This window comes from Cyprinodon tularosa, unplaced genomic scaffold (assembly GCF_016077235.1).
Source record: "Cyprinodon tularosa strain WSP-4 unplaced genomic scaffold, ASM1607723v1 ctg40, whole genome shotgun sequence".
Taxonomy (NCBI): domain Eukaryota; kingdom Metazoa; phylum Chordata; class Actinopteri; order Cyprinodontiformes; family Cyprinodontidae; genus Cyprinodon; species Cyprinodon tularosa.
Genome location: NW_024039119.1, coordinates 2,058,642 through 2,081,180, shown reverse-complemented (window position 1 = coordinate 2,081,180; position 22,539 = coordinate 2,058,642). Strand labels below are relative to the sequence as shown.

The 22,539-nt window shown below is 41.4% G+C and overlaps 1 protein-coding gene across 4 annotated transcripts in view; it reads left to right on the top strand.

The window, feature by feature from the left end:
- The window catches only part of foxp4 (forkhead box P4), a 135,374-nt gene extending 113,196 nt beyond the window's left edge, over window positions 1-22,178 (top strand). For 3 of the 4 annotated variants that reach the window (XM_038298145.1, XM_038298144.1, XM_038298146.1), the window contains 10 exons: window positions 1,172-1,270; window positions 6,587-6,674; window positions 8,566-8,649; window positions 11,294-11,519; window positions 12,401-12,477; window positions 12,560-12,661; window positions 17,145-17,266; window positions 17,675-17,741; window positions 20,073-20,245; window positions 20,605-20,752. In XM_038298145.1, the coding sequence (XP_038154073.1) occupies window positions 1,172-1,270; window positions 6,587-6,674; window positions 8,566-8,649; window positions 11,294-11,519; window positions 12,401-12,477; window positions 12,560-12,661; window positions 17,145-17,266; window positions 17,675-17,741; window positions 20,073-20,245; window positions 20,605-20,752 (1,186 nt within the window). Of the gene's footprint in view, window positions 1-1,171; window positions 1,271-6,586; window positions 6,675-8,565; window positions 8,650-11,293; window positions 11,520-12,400; window positions 12,478-12,559; window positions 12,662-17,144; window positions 17,267-17,674; window positions 17,742-20,072; window positions 20,246-20,604 lie in introns of all 4 variants that reach the window. The other variant, XM_038298143.1, reaches the window with a different exon arrangement.
- Window positions 22,179-22,539: the final 361 nt, after the last annotated feature.

Genomic DNA, 22,539 nt, shown 5'->3' with positions numbered 1-22,539 from the left:
TGGAACCCTTAAAGGCCGTAAATGGACCCCAACATGTTCCTCATACAGTTAAAGAGATGAGACGGATGAGCACTGCTGTCAAATTCTGATAGAACATACAGTGGTCTGCTGTTGTTCTTTTGTGGCCTCAGTGATCACAAAGAGGGCAGCGCTGCTGTGTTAGCCTGCTAAGCTAATTCATGGCTGATGTGGAGAACAATGTGGTTAGCAGCAGTTTGTCATGTCTGCTTTAGGAGCTGCGCCTGAGCAAAAAGCAGACAAACCAGGCAGAGATGGTCTCGCACAAACACACCGCCATAACTCTCCAGACTGCACATCTGATCAGGAAGGGGGAGAAAGTGAGGCAGCGAGACGCGCTTCCATCTGCGAGACAAATGGTTTTTGTTAGACAACCTTCTGATGTTGATTTGGGAGAATCCCCATCCCAGTCATCATCCGCACCTACTCACTCGCACAACGCACACACACCCAAACACACACACACACACACACTGCTAAAGTCATGTAAATAAATGTGGAGACAGCAGCCGGAGGCACAGCTCCAGGTCTGAACCACATCTGCTACCGGACCTGCCGCGCGCACATGCACAAACACACTTTACTGCATTTGTCCAAAAACCTGGTCTCTGGTTGTTGCGCTCGTCTAGAAGCACACACACGTACACGCACGTCAGCTCACCACAAAAGAGCAACCAGCAAATGACAGCAACCACCACCAATCAGTCACGGCTGGTTGGTCCTGCGCCGGCTCTGTGTCAGCTCCTGAAACAGTAGAAGACACGCCAACACCAGCATACAAACACACGTGCAAAACACACACCAGACGCAGGGAGATAGGTCATGGACTTCAGAGGTTGTTGGACCGATTCCCTTTCTTTATGCCTGCCTTCTGTAACTAACCCCCACTTCGTTCTGTCGTCCTTTCGCTGCTCTTGGCTCGTAGAGCCGCACCAACTAATCACAGCTAACCGCACTCAGATGCCTGTGCCAACGCGCACTACTGTTAGGTTCACATATTGCATGCATGTGTTGAATAAAGTGACTAATAAATATTTTGCTGTTTCTTATACAATTGTGTCTGAGCTCAGCTGGTGTAGGGATTATTCACAAATTGTAACATCTGTAGTGGAGCATCGCTGATGTCTCCGTTTTTTGGTGTGTTTGTCTGCAGTCATGAGGAGCTCAGCAGCTCCCATCCCCTCTACGGTCATGGAGAGTGCAAGTGGCCTGGCTGTGAAGCACTGTGTGAGGACATGGGACAGTTTATCAAGTGAGTAAATGAAAAAACTATTAATACACTAGTTTAATGCTGGAAAAATTGGCCTTTTTTCTTTTCTTTAAATCATATAACTGGGAAAAATAGGCTTTTTTTTCTTTAAATCGTATAACTGGGAAAAATATGCAGAATCTTATTATGTTGGAATATATACCTATTTGATTTAAAGGGTTGTACATTGCTAACTCGTTATCTGATTCAAAAGTGACCGACTTTCACTGATATAACCTTCCACTTTGAGATGGGAATATATCAAGTCAAGACATAATCAAAGCTGGCAGATTTCTACTCACAACTCTGTGTGCGCTTATGTTAACTTATAAGTAAGTCGTTTAGCTGACAACATCATTTGGCATCTGATTTATTACAGATGTGTGTCCAATTTATTGCTTTGGACCACATTAAAGGAGGTGATGTAATGGCTGACGGATCCTGCAAAGGGTTGCAAAAAAACAGAACAGAATATTAATACCTCCAGACTTTATCCCATTATTTAAAAGTTTTATTCATCCATTTGGGATCCATTTATCCATCTGTGGATCCTTTCTTCCTGTGATTTCTGCAGGTACCATATTAAAGACTGGATTGATGAAGAAATATATGCCATTACTTAATCGTGAACTTTTGTATTTATATTTAGAAATGACCAGAAAATGAATGAAAACTCTAGAAAATGATGAAACTATGATATGATGAATATATAGGATGTTTTTTTTAACGTATAAGATGTTAACAAAAAACAGAAATCAAAGTTAACATTAAGGTTACTTTTACAGAAAAGTTTATTTATTTACTATAAAACGTGGATTTCAGCTTTGGTGGGGTGACAGTTGCATCAGGTGGAGGAGTTTACCCTGCAATCGGAGGGTTGTCGGTTTGAGCACCAGCTCCGGCTTTCAGTGTTGGGGTGTCCTTGGGCAAGACACGTCACCTGCAGGGCCTACTGATGGAGCTCAGAGGGCCTGGTGGCGCCAGTGTAAGGCAGCCTTGCTTCTGTCAGTGAGCCTCAGGGCAGCTGTGGCTACGATGTAGCTTACCACCACCAGTGTGTGTGTGTGAGTGGGTGAATGACTGAATGTAGTATAAAGCGCTTTGGTCAAGTCCCCTGACTTGAGAAGGCACTGTATAAGAACAGGCCATTTTATAGATAAATAGCTTTAAAATTGCTTTAAAAGAATCCATTATAGTGGTTTTTATTGTCTTTGACCACCTGCCACTGCGGTTAAAATTCAATTATTAAATAGGTAACTTCAAAGATATTGTTGTATAAACTGTATCAGGATAAATCAGTTGTTTTTGGTAAAAAAAAAAATATATATATATATATATATATATATATATAGCTTCATTAAACCAATAGTGTGATTAAAAATCTCATGAGAAATAACCCTGGCAATGATTGTCGTATTTCAAGTTAATAAAATACCATATTTCCACTGCTAATTAAAAGCTTTATGAAAATAAAGAATCCCAGTTTTGGTAAACAGTCCTTTGATCAACTTTCTATATGGTAAATGAGCTCTTTATTATTAAAGGAAGTTATAAAAGAAGACATTTGGGAAGGTGTTTGTAAATAGTTCACCACAAAGCAAACACATCTTTGGCTAAATGGTTTAGAATGTAACATTAGGATTAAAATTTCATTTTTTTTTTTTTTTTTTTAAAGTTAATTTTTTGGATTTTTTATTAACTAAGCAGAGATTTTTGCATAAAATTCCTTAGGTGAAAATCCAGAAAGTAGACAATAGCTAACTTTTGCTCCTGTTAATCATAATTAATGTGGAAGTTGAAACTTCCGCTTATTTAATGGTGCGTGTCAGTCATACAAATCTCTGTAGGCTTCTGTAAGTTTTTTTTTCTTTTTCTTTACTTTTGCAATCTGTTGCATCACATTTGCTCCGAGGTGCGTACATATTTGCATACATACACTCACGCACAAACACACCGGTACGCGGTGCTACTCATCATTTGTACAGTCTTTGTTTCCTACAGATTGTTTGAGTTCCTTCTACAAACTGCCTTACATTTGTTTATTTCATTCCAACTGTTTGTTTAGTTTGGCACATTTTGCAATTTCCTCCCCTCAAACCTTCCTGTTTTTCTTCTTCTTCTTTTTCTCTGCTATGTCATTTTCACATTTGGAGTAATGCAGCACCTCCTCCTTACTGGACTCTCCCCCTTGGCACCGAGGCTTCTAATGAAAGGCCTAACAAGCCCCCTAATGAAGCCCTACGCAAACTTAGACTCATTAACGACGCGGCCTTTGCAGTTGTTTGAACAGTGGTGATATTAATAAGCAAGAGTGATGAAATAAGTATTCACACACAAAATCACAGGGGTGTGCTCGGTGACGGCAATGGCATTGGACGGTGGGATCAAAGCTTGCGAGCAGGCTGGGAAAGTTTGGAGAGGAAAGCTGTTGTTTGGTGTCTCGTTTCACGTAGCCCGGGGGCAGATGGAAGGAGAGTAGTCGCTAAAGTGAAAGAGCTTGCATGAGTGTGTGTGTAAGAAGAGAGAGAAAAACAGAGGCAGCGACAGATAATGCCGTCAGTCCAACGGCGAGCTCCCTCCCATTCAGCCTTAGTAATCGCCCTAGGAGGGGAAGAGGGTAGAGCGGAAGAACAGAGGAGGGGAGACGCTCCAGTTTGGACTCTTTCTTGTCCTCTGTTCACTTTTTACTCTGCCCACCTCCCCTCCATCCTCCTCCTCTTCTCTGTCCTCTGGTACAATACTCTGGCTGTGGTCACCAAAGCTGGGTGTAATGTGGGTTAAAGGCTTGTCTGCCAGCACTCAGAGGAATAAACAGAGCCTCTTTGTCGGGGAAAACTTAAAAAAAAAAAAGTAAAAGAAGCAAAAAAAACCTGCTACTGTTTACGACCCAGCTATAGAGGAGGAGGGTGGGAAGGGGAGCAGATTTAGTTGGAATATGTGTGAATCATGGGCATTTGGGGAGTTGCATGAGGGGGAGGGGGAGAGTGGACAGAAGTGTGAGTGACGAAGATGCAGAGACAGAGAGTGAGAGAGAGAGCTCCACAGAGGGGGAGTTGGAGAAAGAGATTGGGGTGAGCTCATGTTTTTGTTATTATTATCGTGCACTTGCGTTGAGCCATCTATCTGCCTAGATTAGCCGTGCCATGACATCATTGTTTTTGTTTCATCTCAGACTCTTTGCCTGGTGTCGGAAAACTTGGTACTTTCTCAGAGGTTCACACACCCACAGCTCCATCTGTAACACACGTTACCACTTTTTAACCATAATCAAAGAAAAAGCTGCAAACCTACAAACATAATGTTAAAGTTACAGATACGTTCTCATTTTTCTATTGCATGATGGTCAACAGTAGAGAAGCTGCAGAGAGGTGTGTTAAGCTACGACTCTGCTTCCTGATCTGCAACCTGTGCTTTCAGGGTTTAGGAGGACTAATAAATGTGGCCAGATTGCTAAAAAGAAAAACTGCACCATCCACAATAGGATGGATGCCGTGTCTCCGAGTCAGACCAGGTGTTCCCCAAAAAGTTAGCCAATTATCAATGTAGCCCACATCATTTTCAGGACACCACATAGACAACCAGCGGTTGAATGACGACATGCGGATAAACATGTCATCACTGGTCAGATCAGGGAGGAGAAGCAGGAAAAATGGCAAATTTCCACGCCAAACTGACACAACTTTTAGTAACCTCCGATTGGTGTAACTGGATGTCATTACTGCCAGCGTGAATAGCAATCTTACTGTATTTAACCTTATCCTTAGCCAGCAGTTTCAGGTAGGAATTGAGGTTGTCCGTTCTGGCCCCTGGCAAACATTTGGCTAAGGCCCCTGGTGTCTCTAATGCCACGTTTCTGAATATGGAGCTGTGAATTACCAGAGGGGCTTTCCAGTGGATGTGTCTCTAAGCAGGGAAATTGGTTTGGAATGTGGAGGGGTTGGTGGTGACCAGTTGGTTAAGATCTATGACTATACTTTCTGCGTAACGTCACTCAGTCACCTGGCTGCTCAAGAACTGTTGGAGGACCACTACGTGGATATGTCCCTGGTCTCATTGGCTCCCGGCTGTTAACTAGAGGGCCTATTCTAACTTCTGGATGTTTTACAGCCAAAGGCCGAGACTCTAACTCCGACACACTCACTTTCAAAGCTACAACTAAAGGAGGTAGAGGAATAACTAAAAACAGAGAACAGGAGAGGGAGATTTAGAAAGTTGGAAAAGAGAGGAGAGAGATAGACAAGCCATAGCATAGCCAAGCAAGCACTAGCCTAGTCTAGCTACCCCTTACTATGAGAAATAAAACCGTGTGAGGTGCCCAGTAGAAAAGTGCAGCGGTTGAAGCTGTGTTTGAAAGTGCTTCTGAACAGTTAGAGTAACTTAAGGATATCATGGAAAACAGAGCTTAGCTCAGATGGAGAGGAGCAGAACCACAAAACGTAGGTCAGCAGTTAGAAAAAGGTGAAAAGGCTTTAGAAGGCAAAGCTTGAAGTCCAGAGCTAATTCCAACTAAATATCTGAGAAATATCTTTAAAACCTATTGTCTGATAGAGCTTAAACTCCATATTTTTTGTTAGGGGAAACACTTTGGTCTAAATTTTCAATGCTAGCATAGACATACGAGGAGAGGAACTGTAATTACAGTAAAAAGTGGTGTTGACTCAGGCTGAATTTATAAGCGTTGCTCTATCACATAAAACCCCCTCTTAAATACATTAAAGTTTGTGGTTGTGAGGTGACAAGTTGTAAAAAAAAGATATTTCAGGTTGTATGAAAACCTTTTCAAGGGGCTATGAGTTTGCACGCTAAGGCGGCTGCAACCTGTGAATAACCTTGGCAACGGCAGGAGGAAGGCTGGGAGGAGCACACTGGGAAAGTTCAGGAGGTCCCACATTAGAGGAAACAAACAAAGCAACATCATTTCCACATGCAGACACACATGAGAGACACCACTGGTAATAAATGAACATTTGGGAACAGCGTGCCTTAAGATAAGGCCGTGTGTGATAACATATGAGCTCATATCCAGGTGGCTGTCTTGGACCATGGCTCCAATGAAGTGCATAAACACATAACACAGCTGCTGTGTCCATCCCTAGACAAAATGAGCCTCTAACTAAGGTTAGGATTTATTTTTATAGCAGCTCATAATTCAGTCTAAATACAATTAAGGAAAATGAGGTTACTTGCTGCTTCATTCATGCCATGCGGAGCAATACGACAATAATCCTCTTGGCTTAAAAAGTCTTAAGCAGTGGTTTTATATTTAAAGGGATAACTCACTTGTCACATTTATCCTCTTCTACCTCTCATTACCTTCAGGCACTTGAATAATGAGCACGCCCTCGATGACCGCAGCACTGCTCAATGCAGAGTCCAGATGCAGGTGGTTCAGCAACTGGAGATACAGGTGGGTCACAAACCAACAGAGCTGACATTACAGCCCATTACAAACAGGCATGGAGGCCTTGTTTTTTGTAGACGCTCGCAAACAGCGTCTTGAGGGCCGTTCTGGCGCGTCGGCGGTGGAAACTTGTCTTTGGCGGTGCAGAGTTTATGAAGAGCAGCGGAGCTTGTAATTTAAAAGGAGCAGTCAGCAAGGAAGCTGCCATCGCCGCTCCAATTATAAAGCTGCTCTGGTCACCAGCGTAAGGGGGAAGAGAAAAGACACGAGTGAGACGTGGAGGACCCGGCTGAGAGGAGATCTTCTGTTTAGAAACGTCAGAATAACGCTCCAGAAAATAATGATCTAAATAATACTGACTGATGTTTTCTAAGACCAAAGGTGTTATTTTAAATCCGTCTAACCCCAATATGTACTGCCAATATGAGCCAATTCTTTGGGTCCATATTATTTCTTCTAGCTTCATGTGCATGATTAAAATGACAAGAAATTTTAACTAATCTTAATTTAAACAACAAAGAAACATTTACAAACAAATCAAATGGCACACTAAGAATGGATGGTAAATGGAAAGCATCCTTCTAATGGATGAGACAAACAAATACAAAGAAAAACATTTTTCATACATATATATATACATATATATATATATATATATATATATGTATATATATATATATATATATATATATATATATAAACTCTTGTAAAAACTTTGCATTAATCCTTTTTTTCTATTATATAATAAAATGACACAATGTAGGTTAGGACTTCAAACACCATTTTAGCATCTTTCAGTCTTTGGGGTCAGCCTATGTCATATTTTACTGAGGAATATGAGTCAATGCTGGCAGCAGGAAAAGAAATTACAAGATTGGGGTCTTCTAATGATAAAATCACATACATGGGGACAAAACCCATAATATAACCAGCAGGACAGGATAAAAGCCACCTGACAGTGACTAGAATATCTGGTGAGCATGCATAGATAAGGAAGAAGTAATGGTGCAAAGCACAGGTGAGACTAAACAAATCCATATGTGGGTGGGGGATTAACAAAAATATGCAGCAGGGCATATTTTTTATATATAAGAGAAACTCTGGTGAAAATAAGTGATTAAAATAGTTGGAGAGAAGCAAAAAAAATGTATTACTAAAACCCAGAAATCCCTGGACTGATCATGGTGGCTTGTTTTGTCCTTGTTCTGTTTACACAAACTGTAAAGTTGCTCACATTTCTCCTGCAAACTGACCCAGAAGTGACTCGTTTAAGAGGCGGCTTTGAGTGCGGCCAGTGTTGTGGTCACCTTTTTGTGTTTGCAGCGGTGGTAAACATCGTTTAGCCGAGGCTCTGAAGCCACAGCCAGGGAACGCAAAGTGACAGAGAGGCAGCAGGTGTCACATCACATCAGGACAGCCATCTCTCCCTCTCTCACGTCTTGACATGTCGCTTCATCCCTCCGTCGTCCAAAGGACGTCCGTTTCTCCCACACCGCACCGCGTACAGTCAGGCGTGGTGTTAGAGCGGCTAATATTCCTGCAGCGACACACATCTCTGAACCTTGCGAGTCCCTGTCTTGTATTTTTTATTTTAAACATGGGAGCTAACAGAAAGATAAAACAAAAAAAATTTAGAAAAAGGCCTCAGCGTCTCCACAGGCAGCGGCGCTACTCCATTAAACAGCCGTTAACAAAGTCAAACGGGGGCGAGCGTGTCTTCAGGGCTAGAGGAAGTGTTTGAGAGAGAGCTGCGGGTGCTGAGGCGCCTCGCTCTCATGTTCGCCACTTTGCCTGAGGTGTAATTGTATTTGTAATTCTGTGTCAACAGCGCATTAAATCAATCCGAGGGTAATGAAATGAGATGACATGTATTTGTTCGATCTGTTTGGTTTTGCAGCTGGCAAAGGAGAGCGAGCGACTTCAGGCCATGATGACCCACCTGCACATGCGCCCCTCAGAGCCAAAACCTTTCAACCAACCTGTGAGTACAGCCACCCCAAGGTCCAGATTACAGCACCTCTCACTGCTTTCCCCTGGATGGGATATTATCATTGCTCTGTCTCTCTCGCTGGGTGGCTACGCCCTCTATTGTTCACTGAGGGTTAATGTGGTGTTTCTAATTCATAATTAATTTTTTCAGCCTAACAATCTGCTTTTTATGTACTTTCTTTTTTGCCTAAAAGTATCTTCCCTTAAAAACTATGCTTTTAGAGGGCACTAAATCCAAAGATAAGGGGTTTACATTTAAGCTTTTCTCTCATTTAAGCTGAATTTAATTTGATTTCTCACCCATCACTGCGATTCAACTGAACGCTTGCAAACAGGACGCAAATTTTACGTCGCTTTCCGGTGTAAAAATGCATCCAGTTGGTTTGGGAGAAGCTGCTATTTGGGAATCTAATGAATATTTCATCATGGAAATTGACGAGAAGTCTTATTAAAATGTGAAGATGTTGAAATTAATTGTCAATTAGAGCGAGAGTGTCTTAATTTGAGAATATAAACGAGCGCGGCTGAGGGATGGCGGGGTGGGGGGGGGTGCGCACGTGTGACTGGATGATGTGTTGATCACAAGGGGATCAGCTGCCATTATCATCTAATGGGAAATCAGGAAGGAGGTGTGTTCTGTCACCACTGGAGACGGGCCTCGGGGTCAGGGATTGGAGGAGGAGGGGCAGAGGAGGAGCGTCAGGAATGGAAACAAAGCTTGGCCTCAATTAACAGTGTTGGACTGTTGCTGTGGTGATGGGCCGGGGTTGCAGCTTTAATGAAGTACCTGTTAAGCAGACCCGCCCCTCTCCTCCTTCCCCTCCAAGGCAGCTAAAATGGTACGGAGAAGGGTCAGAGGAGAGAGGAGGTGATTCACACATTTTACATAAATCTAGACAACACACACACTCTCAGTGGTTTTAATTAGTACTAAACTAGAAGCCCTGCATCTCCTCTCCCAGAGAGACTGGGAGTACCTGTTCTGTGTGAGGGGGTGCGTGTGTGTGTTGGGCTCTGCCTAATTGGGCCGAATTGGGCCGTGAAGGCTACGCCACCGCAAAGCGCATGTGTATGTTCCCCCTTCCTACAAACATGCTGTCGTGTGGTTTTTGTTTTTGTAAGCTCAGGGTTGATTGCAGCCTGTGCTCTCTGTGTGTGTGATTACACTGGTATGAATGCGTGTGCATGTTCAGAGAGTGCACATACCGGCTGCCGGTGATAGGAACCCACTTTTCCAGGAAGTGCCAAAGGCCACTATTTTTCTGACTGCAAAATAAATGGATCGCTGAAAATTATTTCTACGGGTTTGCACCAAAACCCAGGGAGTTGTATGTGATACTTCTAATTTCACACATGTTGAGATGCTATCCGCCCAGCTGTTACATCCAGTATGAAGTCAGAATTCGTCCACAAGTTTGCACATGTAGGAAATAATCATACAAGCCGTTTTGTCTAAAACATACACACATATAATGGGAGCTGGCTCGGACCTTGTCTGCCTGGCTGTGTGTTTCCTGGACGGGGCCGCCTTTTACAGCTGCTTTTTGTGTCTCTGCTTCTGTCTCCTTGAACCCCAGTCGGCCTCAGCAGATGGCCGCTCACACTGAGCCTGGTTCTGCTGGAGGTTTCTTCCTGTTAAAAGGGAGTTTTTCCTCTCCACTGTCACTACAAGCATGCTTAGTGTGAGGGATTGTATTTGAGTCAATGAGTCGATGCAATCAACTGGTTTTCCTTAGATAGAAAACTTTGTATCAATTTGACTGTATGATCTGGTTGAACTGTAAAGTGCCTTGGGATGACATGTGTTGTGAATTTGGCGCTATATAAATAAACTGAATTGAATTGAATTGAATATAAACTTTTCTTTATATGTATTTTGCCCCCCAATATGTCAGCTGCATCAGTATATACTCCTTCTCTGAGTTTTCTTGCTTTTTATGCACCTGTAGATTCTCTCCTACTCGTGTGTTGACCTCTTTCTTTGTGCTTATACAAACTTTTGTAACTTTAAAGCTATAGTGGAGAATGTTCTTTTTCTGTGTCTCTTCCTAATTGTCAGTCATTGTGGTGATAGGTTTACATAAGGCCGTCCTATGTGCTCGTCCCCATTTTCACTTACTTGGAAAAATTACAGATCTTATCTTGCTGTCCCTGCTGAAAGCATACCCGTCCCATACTATGATACTGCCATCTGTGTCTTTAATGGTAGCAGGATTTTCAGGTTTCACACCGCACCGTGCTCTGCTGTATCAGTTCTCCCTCCATGCTTACATCTAGGGCTGATGGATCACTCTGGACCTTTTGTTCCACATGTTTTCTGTATTCTCTGCATGGCATATAGCAAGTTTTAAATGGGACCTTTGGCTTTCCTTTAACAAGGCCTTTTCGTCCTACCACTCCCCCATAAACCCCAGATTTGTATTTTTAAGCTGCCTATATATTTTGTTTTTCATTTTACAATCATGTGATACTCTATTAAGTCAGTCTCATATAAAAGTTTGTGGTTGTAATGTAATATTTAAAAAAGGGTTCGAGATGCAAGAATAGTTTAGCGAGAGTTTGTGATGTATCATTTTCTGAGTCTTACCTTTAACCTCTGAATATAAAAACTAACATATTCCCTCTTCTCCTTCTAGCTGAACCTGGCTTCCAGCGGCTCCCTGTTAAAGAGAGACAGCGAGGCCTACCCAGAGGGTCTCCCCCACCCTCCCACCTCAGCCGCCACCCCCATCACGCCGCTGCGCCAGGGACCCTCCGTCATCAGCTCTTCCAGCCTGCACACACACTCCCACTCCCACACACACCCGGTCGGCCCCATACGTCGGCGCAACTCGGACAAGTACTGCACCCCTATTGCCTCAGGTAGACTCCCACTGCCTCATACCTCTTCCTCACCTTCCTCCGATCACAGCTTCGGCTTTTCCTTTCCCCCAATTATCCTACCATATATTAACAGTACAGATTGACCAATGCATAGTTATTTTAAACCAATTGTTTTGACTTCAGTTTAACTTATCATTGAAATGTGAACATAACGATAACAATGTACTCAGTTAAAATAAGAAAATAGGCTTTTATTAAATCAGACAAACATTACTGATGGATAGATAAATAGATTGCAGATTCCTGAGTGTATTCAGCAGGAATCCCTTGTAAACACTTTTACCTATCGGCCAATACTACAAGAAGAAAATGCTAAAATCAGCCCATCTATTTCTAACAAAGGCTTTCTTTTTTATTTGTGATTGATCAGTTCACAGATATTTTACTACCATTATTTGCTATTTACTAGTGTTGCACCGATACCAGCACTAAAATGGTGGTATCAGTATCGGTGAGTACCAACAAATAGGGCACTGATACCATTTTGAAACCCACAAGTTTATTCAACTGTTGTCACCCATTCCTGGTAGGCAATAAAACTTCTACCGGATTCACTTTGTTAGTCTTTTTCCTGCTTCGCAACGGTAGGCGGCCGCTTGACAAAGCCATGATGGCAATTATTTTACATCCAAGTAGGATGCAGTTCTTCAAATATACACACACATCGATTTCAAACAGATGGTATTGGTATCGGCCAATACTACACAGCCAGGTATCGGGTATCGGGGCCAAAAAATGGCTTTGGTGCAACACTACTATTTACTAAAGGGCTTTTTATGAAATTACATTTTTTTTTGTTTCGATTTGTTTTGAAAAATGTGTTTATTACCTCATAATCCAGTTCCTTATCTTTCCTGCAGAGCTCGCTCAAAACTGTGAGTTCTACAAGAACGCTGATGTCAGGCCTCCTTTTACCTACGCCTCTCTTATACGCCATGTAAGTACGGCCATCTTATCTGTCGGACCTGTCCCTCTGCTGGCGTCCTCCTCTCATGTCCCACGTCTCCATCTTTGTCCAGGCCATCCTGGAGTCCCCAGACAGACAGCTGACTCTAAACGAGATCTACAACTGGTTTACACGAAAGTTTGCATATTTCAGGAGAAATACTGCCACATGGAAGGTAAGATTATGGTAGGAATAGATGCATTTTTTAAGAAGTTGAGTTTTTTTCTTCTCTTTCCTCTGATCGTGTTACTCTTGGCATATTGCTTTTTAATTTATAGATTTTATTGGTGGAAATGTAAAAATCACACAACAGCTAATGGGGTTAGAGTTTTTTAAAGATGTAGTACAGTAGCAGCCATTCAAAATGGCCCCTCCCAGTAAAAACGGCAGCTGAATGGCAGCTAACTGCCCTGCAACTCCCAGCTAAATCCCCTCCAACTTCCAGCCACTGACCTTCTCCTGGACATGCATATGTTTTTACTTCGACTTCACCCTTTCACTGAATTACAGGGCTGACCAGGAGATAACGCTTCCCTTTAGATCTTAGTGTCCACAAATTATGACGGAAAGAATATTTTTGTACAAAACTACAGCCAGGTAAAGCTTTACTTTAGTTTTTTTTTTTTTTTTTTTTTTTTTTTTTATAAAAGAAGGAAGGTGGAAATATTGTGTTTGGGTGTTTAGATGGTAAAAGTTTAATATCCGCAGAGGGACACCCCAGAAAAGATTTCATGCAAAAATAAAAGTCTTCTTCTTTCTAAAGGTATGTCCAAGTTTATGACAAAACGTAAAAAGTATACATTTTATGTGACAGTTTCAAACCTAAAACTTTGCTTATAAGAGAGGGAATGAAAGAAAATAAAGGAAAGAAGAAAAGAGCAGCTTTATGATGATGGCTCTAACAAAGGAGAGCTGGGAGTGATGATAGAAGGTTAAGAGACAAAGGTTCCAGGAATATCTACCCCCTCATTTGGCTTTTATGAATTTTAACTATTAATGCCCAGGCTCTGTTTCCTCCTCCATTCATCTAAAGGACCTTTAAATATAGCCTGGGCATGGCGTTATGTATTTATGTAGCAGCCTGGTGAGTCAAACGGGGCCGCAGAGATGTATGTCCTTTAATAAGTAGTTATATTTCATGAGCGGAGCGACCGTGTCAGGCGCTGGAAGTTACCAACCAGAGACAGAGACTGACAGAAAATGGGGAAAGAAGGAGAGCGAGGGAAGAAAATCTAATCATAGTCATTTAAAGTTTATACATAGTAGAGCTTTAAGATTTTGAAAGCAAGAAAAAAGCCTCAGGTGTTTGCCTTGTTAGTGTAGCATTACTTGGTTTAGTGTAGTTTGTAATGTTGCACCGATACCAGTATTGGGAGGTTTCTTGAGGACCCAAATGCAGAGACGTGTGAAGATAGATCTGATAGATTTGATTGGTAACTGAGGCAGAAATCCAAAAAACAAAAAATACAAACTATAAAACACCAAAAACTAGTGATGGGCTATCTGAAGCCAGGCCTCGAGGCTTGTACCGAGTAATAAGGGGGCGTGTCAATGAAGCCCCGCTTCGAGGCCTGTGTTGTCTTGTTGAAAACCACGTGACTGGCAACAAACGAGGCCTCGCATTGCATTGGTCACGTGACTGCTTCATTTTGCGTGTCGGTTTTCAAAATAAAAGCGCGATGAATCCTGTTGCTTTGTGGGTTGTAGTATGTGGGTTTGGTAACAGCAGAACAGTTTTCATCTGCAGTGGTTGAAATGGAGCCGTCAAAAAAGAGAAAAACCTCTCATATGTGGGAGTATTATGAGATGACAGATCACAATCACAACCTGAAACTGTGAAAAAAGTCCTATTCCTAAATAAAAACAATTAAACCTAAAATCCAGAAATTTCTATATTTTCTTTTGTTTAATCAGGAGATGCATCAGAATCACACATCAAAACCAGACTAAAAGCCATTAGAAGAGGCAAACTCTATGGGTAACTTAATATTAAGAATCAGAACTAGAACTCCTAGGAAGAGATGATTTTAAACAAATTCTGTCTTTAAGGAAGCAAGTTTCAAGCTCAAAGTATACAGAGTCTGCAGCAACAGTCACTCAGTTCTCAATACATTAAAGTAACACATATCTTCATTGTCTAATAAGTCCATGACATAAAAGAAAACCTAACACCACCACTGATGGTCAAGGATTAGATTGGCTACAAATCATTTTAATCATTAAAACATGACAATTAAATAGGATTCTCCTCTTACTAAACATGAGTTTGAAACTTTGTGACAATATTGCATTTCCTAATATTTGGAAGTATGATCCAACTGAGTAACAAGGCTGTTACAGTTTCACCAGCAGATGTCACTAGTGAGTGATGAATGAAGCATCGAGTAATGAACTTTTTTCAACACTTTGCGATGGAAAGCTTCATTGCTTCATGAGGCTTCACTTGCCCATCACTACCAAAAACCTTCAGGGAAAACTTACATGGGGAGCCAGAGAAGAGGAAATAACAATCAGCAACAACAAGGAACCAGCACTGAGTGACTGCAGAGGGCAACAGAACAAAGGAGGGACTAATGAGCTGAATAAGGAGCAGGTGTGACCAGAACTAACTAGAAGGAAGCCGAGGGGAAAGGAAACAAACACAAGGGGGCGACAGAGAGTAACTAAAGACTGCTTGAATAAAATGGAAAATAAACCAAAGAACAAAACAGAACAACTGATAACAGAAACCTAAAATCTCAGTGAAAAATGGGGAGAACCATAACAAATGCTGCACAGCCAGGTATCGGGTGTCAGTATCAGGGCCAAAAAACGGCATCGGTGCAACATTAGTAGTTTTTTTTTATTAGTATTAATTCTCTGGCTGTAGATGGGGTCAGCATCTCCTAAGCTGTGGTACTCAGCACTTGTTGAACGGCATGCTCTGTTGCTGCTTCCATTTTGAAGTGTAGCTAAAATAATTGGTCCTTTGCTTTAGGTTTATAATCCAAGGAAACAGGAAGTCAGGGAAGAAATCTAATTAGAAATGGAAGAAAACAATAAATTTGTGTTTTATAGGAACTGCCAATGTATAGTAGCTGCACACTTTCTTCATTTCTTCACCGTATCCTTCTCTTCCCTCTGTTCTTCCTTGTGTCCTTCTATCCATGCTTCCTTTCTTTTTAGTCCTTGTGTACTTCCTTTTTTTCTTTCTTTCCTACCCTCTCAATAAGAAAATACTACAAACCATGACAATTAGAATTACCAGGTTCTGGGTGATTAATCGATTATATCAATTAATTGTTAAAAGTTAACGAAGGTCACTATTTGCTGTTAGATGTGGACTGATAAATGATAAATAGCTCAGTATGTGATGCCACTAGCTGCAAATATTTAGTTTGTTGTGAAACATGATTATTTCACAGCATTTTTCCACAGCCTGAATATCTTTGGCTTTAAAATGAAGGTCACCCAGAAAGGATGATGGAAATAAAAGCTTGTTTCTGAAAGTAAAATATATATATATATATATATATATATATATATATATATATATATATATATATATATATATATATATATATATATATATATAAGATATAAGGAAACAGGAACCTATTAGGCTACTGAATAAAAACACTATTTATAAATGATTTCCATGGTACAGAGATATAAAGCTGTCATCAATAGACAGAATATGTTGCTCCAACATCCTTTTAGATTATTCACCTCTTCAATACAGTTTTATTTTGTTTATCCCATTGTTAATCCGCCTTAACACCACCTTAGAGTAACATTTCCTCCTTTGAAACAAGCTTAACACCCTGAAATCGATTTAATGTAATCATATTTATTTATCTTTCTTTGCAGTTAAAGCTTTACCTCTGAATAAATCCCTCCCTCCTGTTTGCCCCCCCCCATCTCTCAGCCCAGAAGGGAGTGGAGATGAGTGGCACATGTGCTGTGACCCACTGTAAATGACTGCTAATGTTTTAACTGGGAGAATTAGGCTTTCATCACGGAGACGAATGCAAATAACACGGCAACGACGCCGGCGTCTGCGGCGTGTTTGTGCTGTTGTGTGCGAGTGTGTTTGCACTGTCAGGGTGGCAGGCGGAGATTGGGGTCAGACTCATTTACAAAACTTAGCATCACGGCTCGGGGCTGGAGGAGGAGGGGTGGGGGGGGTTCCTCCTCTGATTATGGCTGTGTGTGATTACGACTGTGCTGGCGACTCTCTGTGTACGCCTCTTTGGGTGTGTGTGTGTGTGTGTGTGTGTGTAATTACGGCAAGGAGTGATGCACGCCTGGCCTGTCCCTCCCTCTCGGCTTAGAACAGCGTGTCAGAGAGAATATTCAGGATTTAATTATAGACGAATTAAAATTGGTAATGAAATTGGGCATGAACAAACTACAAATAGCAGATGAAAAGGGAGGCCTGTCCCTAGGGGGGGGGGCTGAGACGGAGATAGCGGTGTGCCTTCCTGCCTGCTCGGCTGTCTGAGTGTGTGTGTGTGTGTGTGCAGATGATGACTGATTAGAAACAAGATAAAATAACCCTGCTAGAAAACTCTCTGCTTCATATTTACTCTCTTCAGGGAGCGACAGGAGGACGTTAAGGGGGATTGGTGGGAAAAACATCAATAAAAGTTCAAACTTAAGTCTTTTTCTATCTCCAGAACGCCGTGCGCCACAACCTGAGTCTGCACAAGTGCTTCGTTCGCGTTGAGAACGTGAAGGGGGCCGTGTGGACCGTGGACGAAGTCGAATACCAAAAGAGGAGACCACCAAAGATGACCGGGTGAGTGAGTAGACTACCAGCTTATGGGCGCCGGCATCATGATTGCCCTAAAACGGATCGGCTAATGTTACCCAGAGCTTCTGGTTTGCGATGCATCCGCTCGCTTCTACGTGTTCCTCCTTATTTGTAAGCAGCTGCATGAGATGCAAGGTGGCAGGAAAAAAAAGCTTGTTAGCGTGTGTGTAAACAGATGTTTCCTTCCAACCATGGGGGATAATGACGCACCTGCACGCCAGATATCAGACACTTTCACACGTCTGTTTCAAGCAGCTGTTTACAATCCGCCCATGTTTCTGTCTAGAGTATTTCTGAGGTTTGTCACACTGTTTAATTGAGTTGACATCTTTTCACATGTGTGCACAAGCTGCGGTTTAATGTCTCCCTCCTTCCTCTTCTGTCTCGCTGCAGAAGTCCCACTCTGGTGAAAAACATGATTTCAGGCCTGGGTTTCGGATCCCTAAACGCCAGCTACCAGGTAACATTTATTTCTGGATCTTTTTTTCCTTTTGAAACACACTTAGCTGCTGCTAATAATCACTATCTCAATGAGATTTTGGAAACTTTGGAAATTAGAAATTAGACTCTCAATCTGTAGAGAAAAAAGAAAATTATTTTGTTTAAGTTTAAGCATGAAAAATTAAAGACTAGTGAACTGCAGTAGGATTAATAAAGAAAAAAATAATTTCTAAGCAAACGTTATACATTAATCAGATGGAAAAAAATATATGAATATAATACACCATTTAGTCGATTATTCGTTTACATCCCTGGTTGGAAAGTATTTCATGAATTAAGATTAGCTTAAAAAAGGATGTGATCGCTTTCAAGAAAGGGACGGCGAAAAAGCTTTCCAGACAAACGAGGGATGAAACCAGCGAAAGTAAACTGACAGAAAATGAAGAGACATATGCAAAAAAGAAAGGTAGATGACAGGTGAACTGACTCGGATCGTTTGTGAAATAATAATAATAATAAATCCAATTTGTACCGCACTTTTCATTAACAAAAATCTCAAAGTGCTACACAGTGCCAATAAAATCAAAGATAAAAATCAACATCATAAAAATCATGTGGAGGCAGAATAGGCTTGCTTAAATAAAAAAGTCTTCAAGCCTCCAAATGGAATGAAATGACAAGAAAAGCAGCAGCTGGATGTGATTGGACTGATTACGCAGAAAACGAACCAACAAAACCATCACTGAACTGGAACAAAAGATCTTAGTAAACGAAAAAAAAAAACTGAAAGAAAAAGACACTAAAGACAAAAATAGAGAGCAAGAGAAAAGGCCTTATCAATATGGAAAGAGCCAAAAAACAAAAACAAAACACATCTCCTGAAAGTGAACATTAAACCTCCAAATAAAGAGATAAAACTAAACGGAAAAAAAAGGGTAAAATTCAAAATAAAAAGGTAAAATAACACAAAAAATAAAAAAAATAAAAAGAGATTGACTGATATCCAAATTACTGCTAAGAATCTTAAAATGTGCTCTACTTTATAGTCTGAGGAGCCCCTTCTCCTTATGATCACAGCAGCTTCTCTTTGGGGGCCTGTTTATTCCAGCAGAAGATGGAAACATTCACTTCTGACCATCTTTGCTGTCGCTGACTGAAAAGCCACCCCACAGCATGTACCTGCCACCACCATGCTTCCCAGTAGTGATTGTGGGTTCACATGGCTCTTTTGAGTCATCTGAGTTGTTTGATGTGTCAAAAAATGGGAAAATAGGCCTTTACCACTTCTTAGAAACAGAAGGCAATTTAAGCAATTTACTTTTTGATGATTAGTGGAACATAGAGGGTTAAAAAAAAAGCTTTCAAACCCAGAATGAAAAATAAAGATGTGTAAAAATTCTAACTCTACATCAGGTCTCTCTTATAATTAGTTGATTCCCTCACTGCTATTACACCGCCTGCCTCCACCCACACATCAGCTCTCACTTTCATGCCCGATCTCACAGCGCGCTCACCTCAATAACTTCACCTCAGCGCCGATTTTCTGTCAGATGACCATACCCTGTCAGTCCATCATACCCGTAGCCAATACGCATGCGCAAGACGTCACGTTTGCAATTAATCCCTTTAATTTTGTACGAAAAATAAAATTTAAACTACCTAATTTATGTATCTATTTAGTCATGTACAAAAAAAACTATTTAAGGTGAGATCACCATACACTTCAAAAAATACCAGAAAGTAAGTAATTAAATTGTTTTTTTTGTACATGAGTAAAGGAATACACGCCCATTGAGGTAGTTTAAAGTTTATTTTTAGCACAAAACTAAAGGATAAATGTGTTTTGACTATGAGTCTGCCGGTCTGACCAGGTATGCTCATCTGTCATATCAGACAGAACTCAGGCGCACCGGATGCACCTCTGCTGCAGGGATGATTATAGCATCGAGCAGTTAAGGTTCCTGCATAAAATGATGATCCTGTGATCCAGCATTTAGACGGAAGCTGCTCATGCTGGCTTTGTTGACTCGTCTTCTGCAGACACAGATGTTGCACTGATGTTTCTGTTTCTCATAGCATCCCTGTTCAGACTTCAGCGTGATCACACACTTTTTTGACAGGGTCCAATAAGAGCAACTCTTAAGGCAGAAAGAACTGTATATAAGTGCCCCCTGGTGGTAAAAACATGAGATGACTACGAGCTGAAATGAGCTCTTCATGCCATTTATCCGTTAGAGGATTTTTTTTTGTATGTGAGATAAAAAATTACAGATTTCATTAGAAGGAGTTGATTTAATTTATAAAAATAAATAAAATGTTTGTGTGTGTGTGGGTGTGTGTGTGTGTGTAGGCGGCTCTAGCAGAGAGCAGTTTGTCTCTGCTGAACAGCCCCCCTCTGGTGACCCCTCCGTCTGCAGCCAGCCTCAACATGCTGCATGTGGGCCACGACGATGTCAGCTCCACCGTGGAGCAGGTCAACAGCAATGGCAGCTGCAGCCCCACGCTCAGCCCTCAGCAGTACAGGTAGGACGCCTCGCAGCAACGCACTGGTTGGGGATGAAGAAAGTTTCTAGAAACACAGTTTAGGAAAAATGATCTTGCTGAGGTAAAAACACAGGGAGGTTAACTAATAATTGTTTTTGTGCAATTCAAAATTATGCAAACTGCAAAAACTGATCTGAAAATGAAAAATGATCTTAATTTTATTGTATTTGTCCTTAATTTGAGTAGCTAAATGAGATAATCTGCCAGTGGAGTGGGTATTTTTTTAGGCTTACAATAAAAGAATAAATTATTTCCTGTAAAGTTTGTTCAGGTGAATTGCATAACACATTACTAAATGCTGCATGCCCTCAATCACCGGTCTTTTCTCCGCGCTGCAGCCACCCAGTGCACGTGAAGGAGGAGCCCACCGAGGTGGAGGAGGACAGCCGACCAGTATCCCTCCTGGCCGGCGTCACACACAGCCTGCCGTTGCCAAGCGACGAGCGTGACCTGGAGGAAGATCTTCCTACCGAGGAGCTGGAGTAGGACCGGATCAAAGGGCCCGCTCTAAGATCAGTCCTTAGCGCTCTTTAATCAGCGTAAAGAGGAGAGAAAAAAACAGCATCCGTACACTTACAGAGAAAAGAGAAAGAAAAAAAAAGTTTTTTTTTTTTTTTTTTAGTTTGTTTTAAAGAGAGTTCGAACAACAGAGAATGACATTGAGAAACTCTAAAACAGGGTTTAGATGACTTTTGTTACATTCAGCCGCAAAAAACCATGACTGTGGAGCACTGCTTTACCTCCCCCGCCCCCCACCTCCTCCCCCCAACTCAGAGGTGTAACACCACTTTGTTCAGATACACTTTCTCCCAAAACCTGTGCACGCACACATGCACACACGTATAATTGTTTACCTGTCAAAACCACACCTGGGTGGAAAAACAAACATGTCTTGGGGACGAAACAAAAAAAAAAAAAAAATAAGAAATAGCTCCCATGAGTCTCGGATGTTCGCTCCTCATCCCACCTGACAGAGGCGCCTTTCCTCTCTGCTGAGGAGGAACACTGATGTGCGTTTGAAAGAAGACATGCACAACACATAGGATCATGTGTATATAGATTTAGTGAGGTCACCCGGGGGGGGCAGGACACCTCTTCTTCCCTCCCCTCTTTGAGTCAGACTTTTGTCATCAAACGCTTTGATATGAGAGGAATAAAAACGGGAGGAGGAAGAAGGACGGCGTCGCCCTGCTCCATATCTAGGCCTCCGTCAGCATCGGGACGATTTTTCTTTTCTTTTTTTAAACTATTTACTTCTCCTTAGAAGAAAACAAGACATTTTTTTCCTACAATTACCACAACCCACCCCTCCCCAACAAAGACTGCAGGAAAAGGTGCTCTTCTTCTTCTGCTCTCCGTCGCAGATGAGCTTCGGACACTTTGGAGGGGAAGAAGAAATGACGGGAGGCAGCGAGAGACGAGGGAGGAAGTGTCTACAGAAGCTTTGTGACAAAAAAAAAGAAAAAACTGTCTGTGATTTTGAGAAATAAGAGAAAAAAAACGTGTGGTAGCTTTTGTCATTTTATTTCAATGTTTTTTTGTTTTTTTTATTACCTTTGATGATCAATATTCCCAATTTGGGTTCGGATGTTTGTCTGTTTTTTTGTTTTATTTGTCGTAAAGGTTGTTTGATTTGCTCCTGTTGTTCGCACCATTCCAAATAAGCGTCGGCAAAATAACGAGTAGAGATTCTCTTATTTTTGTTCTGTTTTTTTTTATTTTAAAGATGCGCAGTATTGTCCCCCAAACATCCTGCCCCTCAACAGCTTTTTTCTCCCAAGTAAAGCAGGAAAAGAAAATTGGAAATAGCACTTAAAGAGTTCCCATTAACCACCAAACTTGTTTTTATTTCAACTCTTTTTTTTAAGTTGTGTATTTACTTAAGATGTATCTGTAATGCTTTAAAAAAAAACAAAAGTATATATATAAATATATATATCTGCAGTCAGAGAATACCTCATCCCACAAAGGTTCTTCCCAGAACTGTGTCCAAATTGATTAAGAAGAAGTAAGGGGAGATATTCCTTAGGTGGGACACTAAATGTGGCGACTCTGCTCAGCCTCAGTTCAAAGCTCTGTGGTTGTAATTGTTACTGTGTAGAAGCTCTCTGCGATTCACTGTGTGAGTTTGTGTTTTCCAGGAAATAGCACGCTAGACTTTATTTTTCCTTTCTTTGTTTCCTTTGGGCGTTGAAGCGTAACTTTTCTCTACAGTTTCAAACCAAATTTGAAGCATTTTTTTTACTTTGATCTAATATCCTCTTTGCCATGTT